This window comes from Setaria viridis, chromosome 6, assembly GCF_005286985.2.
Source record: "Setaria viridis chromosome 6, Setaria_viridis_v4.0, whole genome shotgun sequence".
NCBI classification, from domain to species: Eukaryota; Viridiplantae; Streptophyta; class Magnoliopsida; order Poales; family Poaceae; genus Setaria; species Setaria viridis.
The window spans coordinates 32,334,355-32,343,597 of record NC_048268.2 but is presented as its reverse complement, the minus strand read 5'-3'; the positions used below and the strand labels follow the sequence as shown (position 1 = coordinate 32,343,597).

General features: G+C 45.1%; 1 protein-coding gene across 1 annotated transcript; it reads right to left on the bottom strand.

Moving 5' to 3' along the window:
• Positions 1–809: 809 nt before the first annotated feature.
• LOC117861253 (phosphatidylinositol/phosphatidylcholine transfer protein SFH6) lies at positions 810–5,955 on the bottom strand. Its single transcript, XM_034744784.2, has 15 exons — positions 5,666–5,955; positions 5,098–5,182; positions 4,717–4,990; positions 4,510–4,609; positions 4,136–4,402; positions 3,974–4,051; positions 3,794–3,895; positions 3,662–3,711; positions 3,466–3,565; positions 3,276–3,374; positions 3,061–3,180; positions 2,754–2,916; positions 1,692–2,059; positions 1,388–1,465; positions 810–1,273 (listed from the first exon to the last, which is right to left on the bottom strand). The coding sequence occupies exons 2-15, from the start codon at positions 5,102–5,104 to the stop codon at positions 1,253–1,255; spliced, it is 1,827 nt and encodes a 608-aa protein (XP_034600675.1). The 5' UTR covers positions 5,105–5,182; positions 5,666–5,955; the 3' UTR covers positions 810–1,252.
• Positions 5,956–9,243: the final 3,288 nt, after the last annotated feature.

The following is a 9,243-nucleotide window of genomic DNA, read 5'->3' as shown; positions in this document are numbered from 1 at the left end:
TCGGTGACGGTCTGATGGAGCACGACACCGCCGAGAGGCCTCGCTGTTTCCTTGTACGCCTTGCATCTCCATCTCAGAGGTTGCAGCATATCCATGGGATACATTAGCTGATTAGCATCAGCCCATGAGTAGGGCTTGAACCGTGTGAGCTATATATTGCCACGTCAACACCTCAGTCCGATCAGGCATGAAGAAACACTCCGCAGCCCGCAGGCCAGCCGTTCGTTCTTCCAGCGTGCCGCCATTTACTGAACAATTTGCTTTGCCAAGAACACACTGGCGAGACAGAGGCCTAATTCATGCCTAGTACAGAACACCGGCTGACCACGCTTTGAACTCCGACAGAGGACTTCCCCCCGCGGACGCCTAGCCACGAGATGAGGTTCATGTTGACGATGAGGTTGAGGTGTTTAAAGTGAGATGACGCCATGACTGTCGTTAAATGGTGCGATCAACTTGGTGTTTGGAGTTTGGACAGGCAGGAAGATCAATGGATCACACATAGAGCATGTAGCCGAGTTCAGCCGTTCGCGTCCTTGGACCTGGAGCCAGGCAGCCAGCTAACAACTAATAAGAGATGTTGAGGCAAATCAGAGCATGTCCCGGCGCAGGTTAGCTCAGTGAACAAGAGCGTGAAGCAGAACGCACGCGCACAGGACCACCGGGACCTGCACACGAATCGCTCTGGGCCAGAGATAGTCCTACCACTATAACAGCCAGCAGGGCACCGTGACGCTGTGTCGAACTCAAACCGAACGCAAACGTTTTATCAAAAAAAAAAACGAACACAAACGCCAGTACAAAGCAAATGAGAATTCAACGGACCATGTCATAATCTGTATTAGCCAATCATCAGAATCAGAGGCGGAATGTGCACGGGCATTAACATCAATCTGGAGAATGTCTTTGTTACAGCTCCAGCCGCAGGGTCAGTACAACTTCAGCTTCAGCAATTCGTAAGCAATTCACCGTCACCTCAGCTCTCGGCCCTGGATGCGAGGCCGTGGGACGACTTGGCCAAGCAAAACAAAACATAGGGCTTGGCACGGCGCAGAAGGGGAACAAAATGGGGAATGAAAGGAAGCAAACAGGGGTTGCGATCTTCTCTTTCGAATTCCGAGGTTTCTTTGTTTCTTTTTCTTGGATGAGGCTGAAGTCAACGAGGTCAAAAATGGCATTGGCGGCTTCACACGTCAGCTTCACGGTTGGTTAATGTCGACGGCATGGTCCGGATCTGGTGCTCCTCCATATCCTATGAACAGAACATCCTCTTCTGCACAAAGAAAGGGTTGGTGTTCAGCTTATAACAATTTATAGTGAGTAGTATGTAATTCAGTCCAGAGGATTGGCAAACGATGTTGTAACAAACTGTTTCCAGTACACGTACCCTAACTCTAGACGACTCCTGTACAGATTCCAGAGCCTCCACCAGTGACTTCTGCTTCGCCACCGTGGCATTCAACACCTGACATGCAATAAGCAATGTTAAATTTAAGACTCAATGCACAAATAGTGAGCCGTCAGGAGAATAAGCTGCAATAAGAACAATCAGGTCAACTAAAAGCTAGATGGTGAAATAGCTCTAATGGTGCAGAGTTCATAAATGTGAGTATTCAAATGATCAATCACTATACCATGATAGTCGATACATTGCACAACCGAGATTTGCATAGCAAACTATAAGAACTTACTCTTTTGGTCCTCTCCAGGTCAGCCTCAACAGATTTGATCCGCTCGAATGAGCTCAACAGTACGAGTTCCTTATCTTCTGGGATCTGTGGTGGTTTCGTGGCGAGATGATTGCACAAGGACTCGAGATTGTCCAGACGCTGTAAGCAGGCGCACATCTCTTCATCACTGACGGTCCGAGGCCGTGGCTTCTCAGCTGCTTGGATTACTGGAGGAGCAGAACGATGGACGATCTCAAGCCTCCTCTCAGCTCTAGAGATGAAAAGCCGGATGAAGGAAAAGAGCTTGATCAAGGCTGTGACTACAAGTTTGATCATGTTTTCCCATCCCCTTGGAGCAATTGTACCATCCACATTAAGAGCATTGTTCCCTGCCAATCATTAAAAAGAAAAGGTTAGCGATGGCTGCTGCAGCGGCAGTAAAGAAAAGACAGGTTTGCTTCTTGAAGGTAAAGGTTCTTCTATGATGTACTGCATAATAAAATAAACTCAGATGGAGTGAATCATAGAAAGAAATCAAATTAAGCATATTATTAGAACCAGAGGTGCACAACAAATAAGCCTAGCAAACTAGCATTAAAAATCATATACTCCGTTCTGCAATGAATTAAGTTTTTTTTTTGGTCACTCAAGCAGTAGAACACATGAAAATTATTCACCAGGATATATTTATCAATGAAAGTCTAGCATGAATCAATTCAACACATTAAGTATACATCACAGCAAATGCGTGTCCTACATGAGGCCAACCATCTAAGCCACACTTCAGTCCTCTAGCCATATTATGTCAATGTTGACCATCTAAGCACCATCAAGTCCACTATCATTTACTAGTGTTTGGGAGGCCTGTGGTCCCAACTCCCGAGAACTAATGACTGGCAGTGTTCAGACAATAACAACTACTAATAATTCATGCAAATAGAAATTTCATGGTTGCGGAGCAATAACATAATATGAAATGAGAAAGTGGTACACAATCTTCAATGTCCTTACACTGTATAACATGTTAGCTAGCAATTATAGATTCAGAACTTATTTAACCAAAATGAGAGGAAAAGAAGATACCGAGATCATGAGGCCTAGTGTTGGTGGAAGATGGCCCAAAATCAGCCATTGGTTTCTGCACCATTTCATGAGTTCTTCGCACTCCGCGGTAAGATTCAGGAGCCATATCCGGGTGACCCTGATCGTCACAGCTGAAGTATGTTGCACAATCTGTGCCCTTTACCTACGGCAGAAATAAATACAAAACATCAATATGCTGAAAGGTACCATGTACACAATGAAACGGCACAAGAAATGCAGTTTGTAAGACTAAGAGAACAGGGAAAATCAAATCCAACAGTAAGAAAAGAGATAAGGATAAACTTACTTCCTCACGAACTGGAGTCAGGCAACCATAGTCAGAAACTTTTTGAAAGAATGATGGGCCAAAATCATCAATGTCAGATCCTGATTCAGCATTTGATGTATCACTTAACATGCCCTGCCACTGAAAGAGACAAATATATTAGCTTAGAACAAGAATCCAGAGAAGCAATCTGCTTGCTGCAATAATCGAATGAAGAATGTCATTTACAAGCTTACTTTCAACTGTTCCAATCGAAAAGAAGAGCAGCTTCTTTCCTCCCCCTCAGAAACAGGTTTGATTTCCCGCACACATCCAGCTTCCAAGTTGTGTATCAGCTACAAATAATATATTTATCAGTACAAGGAAAAACAAGGACAACATATCAACCAAAATATATTCAGGTAAACACAATGCTGAAAATGGCACCTTCAATATGTAAGGATCATTCCAAGGCCCTTTGTTTGATCCAAGACAACCACCCTTATCGCTGCATGTGCATGAACCACCAAGGAACTCTGGCAACTCACTGAGAAAATAAAAGTATCAACAAAAGTCAAAAACTGAAGCTTCAAAATAACTTGAGAATCTGTTCAGATGAATGCATAGTTGTATTTATCTTTACCTCGAATCTATTACTTCAAGAAGCCTACTCTGGTAGTTCGAACCAAGAACCTACATACAGAAGAAAGAAACCTATGATTGTTATACCAAAACAGATGACCTCTAAGGATGGAACATAATTTCAAGAACTTACATGTATCTTGGATGAAGTTTTTGGGTCAAGGAAGCCCTTCACGCTGTTCCAGATCCACTTGAATCCACTGCCCGCATTAACGACGAACATTTGATGTAATGTCTGCATTTATCACAATAAACTTGAGTGGTTCACCGGGCCAAAATACTAACAACTGAATATCATTAAAAGTAAAGTTACCTCAGGATAATAGTCACTGTCAATCTTCTGCATTCGGTTAATAAGTTCCCTAGCAGTCTTGGAGAAATTCTTAAGGCCCTGTAGACAGCAAGCAAATTGAAGAGACAACAAAACAAGATCTGCATTCTGCAAGCACAGTTCAGAATGAAATCATTCACATACCACACCCTGGACGTCCAAGATGGTGGTGGTAGAGTCAATGTGCCTCTTAGCGGCCAATGTGCAGGCTGGGAATCTCTCCCTGAAGGCCCTCTCAAACTCCTGGACATGATACTTGATGTAGCGATCCGTCGAGGTAATGTTCATAAGCTTGTTCGGATCCACCTTCCCGAGCCTCTCGATGTACACCGGCCGGCCCTCACGGTCGACACCGTGGTAGCCCTGAGGGTAGTAGCGCAGCACGTCATCCAGTTCTTCGAACTCGAAATCCTGAAGACATGAACCCAGCAGCGAATTTAATCATCGGAAAAGAACCAAACAAATACTTACGAAAAACTACTAGTTCCCGGGTTTGTTTCGCAGTTCAAAGTGATCACCTCAAGGATCGTGTCCGCTCCGAATTCCTTCCTCCATTTCAGCATGTCTGCCCACATCTGCATAGCCTTCTCTGCGTCGAACTTCCTGGCTTTCAAGAACCTGCGGCAAGACATTTGTCTGGCATGTTTAGATCCTAGCATTTCACAAAAGCTATCCAAATAGAGGCAATGAACGGAAGCGGAGCTTTTTGTTCCGCGCAACAAGACCTGAGCATCATGTGGTAGTCGTCGTGTTTGTCGGGGAGGAGCCCGTGCGCGTTGAGGCGGTCGCGGAAGGCGGCGACGGCGCGCTCCTCCTCGGCGTCGCGGACGTCCTCGATGGAGATGGCCGCCGGCGGGAAGCGGAAGTCGACGCGCCGCCTCCCGCGCTTCTTGAGCGCGTGGATGGCCTTGCGCCGCAGCGAGCCGATCTTGCGGCGCCGCCGCTCGTCCTCCGAGTTGCCGTCGCACAGCGATATCTCGATGTCCTCCGCATGGCTCACTGCAGCAACACATTGGCACGGCGCCGCGTTAATCATCACAAAGCATCCCAAGAGAAAACGATGAAAACTTCAGAAACCAAGAACACGAACCCGTTCTCCCCCTTACCTGACATCTTCGTCGACAAATTTGCGTTCCACAATAGCTCAGCTCAGACGTCGCGCTCCAATGGCCACTCTTCAATCTCCACCCGCTGCAGGAGAAACACTCGGAATGATCAGTGCGCTGCAGCAGCCGTAAAAAAGAAGGCGCATTTGGTAGCGCGGCAGGGCGAACCCTGCGCCACAGATCTGAGCAGGAAGAAACGGAGCAGAGGACCAAATCTCGGGGCCAAAAAAAGATTGCAGTTTCCAGGACCTGAAGAAGAACCTGCATTGGTTACTACTAAAAGCAGCGTCGCCATAAATTCCACCCAGAGAAACAGCATGTATCAGCAGCGCCCCCTCATTTATTTCGGCGCAGGAACTCGGAGAGAATAAAAACGAAAGATCAAGCCTGACATGACAGCTCGAATCCGTCGCCAGAACCGAAAACAAACACACCAACGGCGAAGCTACTACCACCACTCCCACCCCGGAAACACCTCCGGTAAATCGTTGGTCAAAACAGATCCAGGAACCATGGAAAGACGAAAGCAAAACAAGGTAAATCTCTCACGGAAGAGCAAGAAACTCACATTTTTTTGTTTTGGAATCAATCAAGAATCTCGGCAGCTAGGGCAGGCGAGAGATTGGAGCTTTCTCTCTTTCCTCCCCTGCTCCCCCACCTCTCTCCTCCTGTGCCTCTGTGTCTCCTCTCAGTTTGCTCCTTCTGCGGCTGGTAACTGGAAGGGGGAGGTGGGCACTGGCTCTCGGCTCCTATATAACCGTATTTTTATCCGCAGATACACAGTACAAAACCCTGTATGTACATGCATACGCGTACAGCCGTAGACGATCGAGACGACGTTGCTTTTGTTGCGGAGAGATGGGTACTCCTCCGTCCTCCGTGAGAGAGATGGGCCGAAGGAATGATTTTTATCGCCTGAAAACGTGGCGCGTTCGCTTTCCGGCAGATGAGGTGGACCTGGATTGTTTCTTCTTCAGATATATCTCCGCGCCCTTTTGGGATCGGGAGGATAGACTAGAGCCCCATTCCGGTGTTTAATGCCATCAAGATTCATGCGAAAATCTTGTACCAATAGGAGCTTGCAATTAAGGGCTTTGAACGGTTGCTGCAATTCCTGTGGATACATCCATGCCCAACTGGTAACCGTCTATCGGGTTTATTTTGGTTGTTAATCACTTTGATCATGCGCGTTACTATAGGAGTAGGAGTAGTAGTTTTATGTTGGTTTATGGATGGCATCCGCTTCATATATTGGAATCCAATATGACGAAATTTAAGATAAACCAACGGAGAGACACAAAGTTCTATGCAAAATATACTGCCATATTTAAAATTTATCGTTTAAGCTTAAACTTTTTCAAAAAAATGCAAGGGAACTTTTTTAAAAAAATGCTATAGTATATTAAAAAATTGTAAAGATCAACAATGTGAGATAAATGTTCCCCCCGAAGGTTTATCATGGAAAAGTTTAGTCATCCGTGCTTAAAATTTTATAATGTAGCATAAAAATGGTGCACACCGTACCATATAGACCATGACAATGCCTAAATCTTCACATACTCCCTCTTTGAAGTAATAGATGTATTTGAAATAGGAAAACATATTTCAAAGTAGATTTTTAGCTTTTAATTTCTCTTATAATACAATGTCAATTGCTAAAGACTCTATCATCTCAAAAAGTCTTCGAGTATAAATATATTGATGCAAATTTTTATACTAAATATGCTTATAATTTAACTAATTATTAGTTAAAATTTGCAAAGTTTGAATTTTTTTGGGTCAAAATACGCGTATCATTTTTGAACGGAGGGAGTATTTTGACTAGCAGTGAGAAGGCAAGAAGAGGTCAGCAAACTCATAATAATCCAAACAAAGGAGCCTAGCTCAGCTAAACAGGGTCTAAACATAACTCATTTTCTCCAACTACCAAAATTTATTAGTGTAATGTAATTGAGCTAGCTGATGTGCATGTCATAATCCAAAACGAGAAGGGGTCTAAATATGGTGATCCCGCAAGCATGAGTTTATGGCGAAATGCGTTCCTTGAAATGAACTACTGGCGATATTTTACAAGTCCTATTGCACAACATTATAACACTTGCTATTCACATTTGGGAGATGTGTAAATTCGAAAATCAAATAAAGCGAGTAACTAAAACTCCCACAAATACTACCGACTTATTTATAAAGTTTTTCGAGCCGATGGGATCCATAATACAAATATGTTACTTTTGCGCAAAGTTGTGATAAGGTGATAGTGATTTTTCCCAGGCTCCCCAAATACAGATAGCATTGTTGATGAGAAACTTAGCATCCTTTTGTGTGACCACTATGGTTATCACATTGCCACCGTCCACCGGGTGACTTTTTTTGATGGTAACACCCGACGAAGAAATCAAAGCTAATATATGTTTTCAAAGCTAATATATGTTTTCATGACATCGAGGACTGTAAATGTAAGGTATTGCATGGTTCATCAGTATGTCGATGTGTTCTAGTGCCCAATGCTCAATCCACCATGGCATGAAGTGGATCCAAAACCTCTTCCTTTTCTTTATTCAAAAAAGTAAAAGGAGTGGATCTAAAACTCTTCCTTAGGAGAGAAGGCCAATTAACAAATATTACAAAAAGAAGCGACTTTAGCGCTTTTCCGAAATAAAATTTGTCTCGAGAAGGTTCGTTCCCCACATGGCGATTCAGGTGGCAATTAGACCGGCGGCCGTCGCCGGCCACTTTGATGAGCCATGCCGCAAAGTTGAAGCAGCCGCACCACCATCATGGCGCTACAGCTCAGGAGGCCAGTGCTAATCACCGTCTCACAATATTAGCCGGTGGACAACAGTGATGTCATGTGATCCGGCCATCTTGCGTCTTATTGTCGCTTGTATGTGCTAGAGACCTAGAGTACGAAGCTATTGTTGTCAGCAGAATGTACTATACGGTCTGATCACAAATAAAATACAGATTATTTTTTTAAAAAAAAAAGTACTCCCTCCGTTTTGATTTATAAACGTTAAAATTTGTAATCTTTAACCAATAATTTAACTATTAATTTTTTATTTTTATAATGTAAACTTTATATGGTTAGATTTGTAATCAAATATACTCTTACAATGATTACAAGTTTATAAACATAAACAATATAAACAATATAAGATAAGATAAAATGAATGGTCAAAGTGTTATTTAGAAGACTGTACCAAGTTATACCATGTCTTATAAAGCTAGAAACCAGAAATTATTTTATTAAAAAAACAGAAATTAAGGAAAAAGGAAAACCAGAGAATGTCAAGAGCGTGCGTCGCTGCAGGTAGGTGAAGGAGAGCTCCGTGCGAGCTATCCGGCCTCTGTGCCTTTGTTAGGTGGCGCAAGCGCAACAGCGACCAGTAGCGCCACCTCTCGTTTTCGCAGGCCGGCACGAGACAGTCCTCGCGCACCACCAGCTCCTACCATCTGCACGGTCATGGCCATTGCATTGCAGCAAAGTAGGAGGCGAAATGCTAGACTCCCAGGGATAACAGTACAGTGCCACGGCAAAGTGGCAATTAATCTGACGTCTTCATCACAGGAAAGGTCTTTTCTTCTCTGTGATTTCCTCTTTTTGCCAAAATTGGAGGAGGCAAGGCAAGAGGCACGGGACCGCGGGTGGACGGAAGTGGAAGCAGGGGCTACGAGAAAACGCCGCGCTCGTATGCCGGGATGCGCATGCAAGCGAGAACAAAACGCATGGTTTAACAGCAGGAGATCGAGAAAGGTTGCGAGGTTGTGGACTTGTGGTACCAAGAGCATGGAAAAGCAGAAGGAACAGCATCATTAGGTCGTCAAAGAGCGTCCGTGTTCAGCCCTCTCTGTGATGCTGTGCGCGTCAGTTGGACCGGCACTAGCGGCCATGCTGGTGCTGGTTGGCGAGGACGAGACGAGACGAGACGGCTCGGCGCGGTGGTGGTCTCCGAGGCGGACTCGGCGGCCACCAGCAGCAGCCAACACCCACCTGGCCACCTCCTGACCTCCAGCACCACCACCACCGGCCAGACAGAGAGGCCGGCAGCGGCGGGTGGGTGCGCGCCGCCGCGGCCATTTCCATCCAAAGAGCACGTTGGGGGTGAGCCGTAGGTTTCGCGCGTGGGGGGCGGGATGCGGATGGGT

Coding starts and splice junctions, on each gene's coding strand:
- LOC117861253 (XM_034744784.2), bottom strand. Junction 3,712..3,793: donor AAACTTCATCCAAGATACAT/GTAAGTTCTTGA, acceptor TTCTGTATGTAG/GTTCTTGGTTCGAACTACCA. Junction 1,466..1,691: donor ACCTGGAGAGGACCAAAAGA/GTAAGTTCTTAT, acceptor ATTGCATGTCAG/GTGTTGAATGCCACGGTGGC.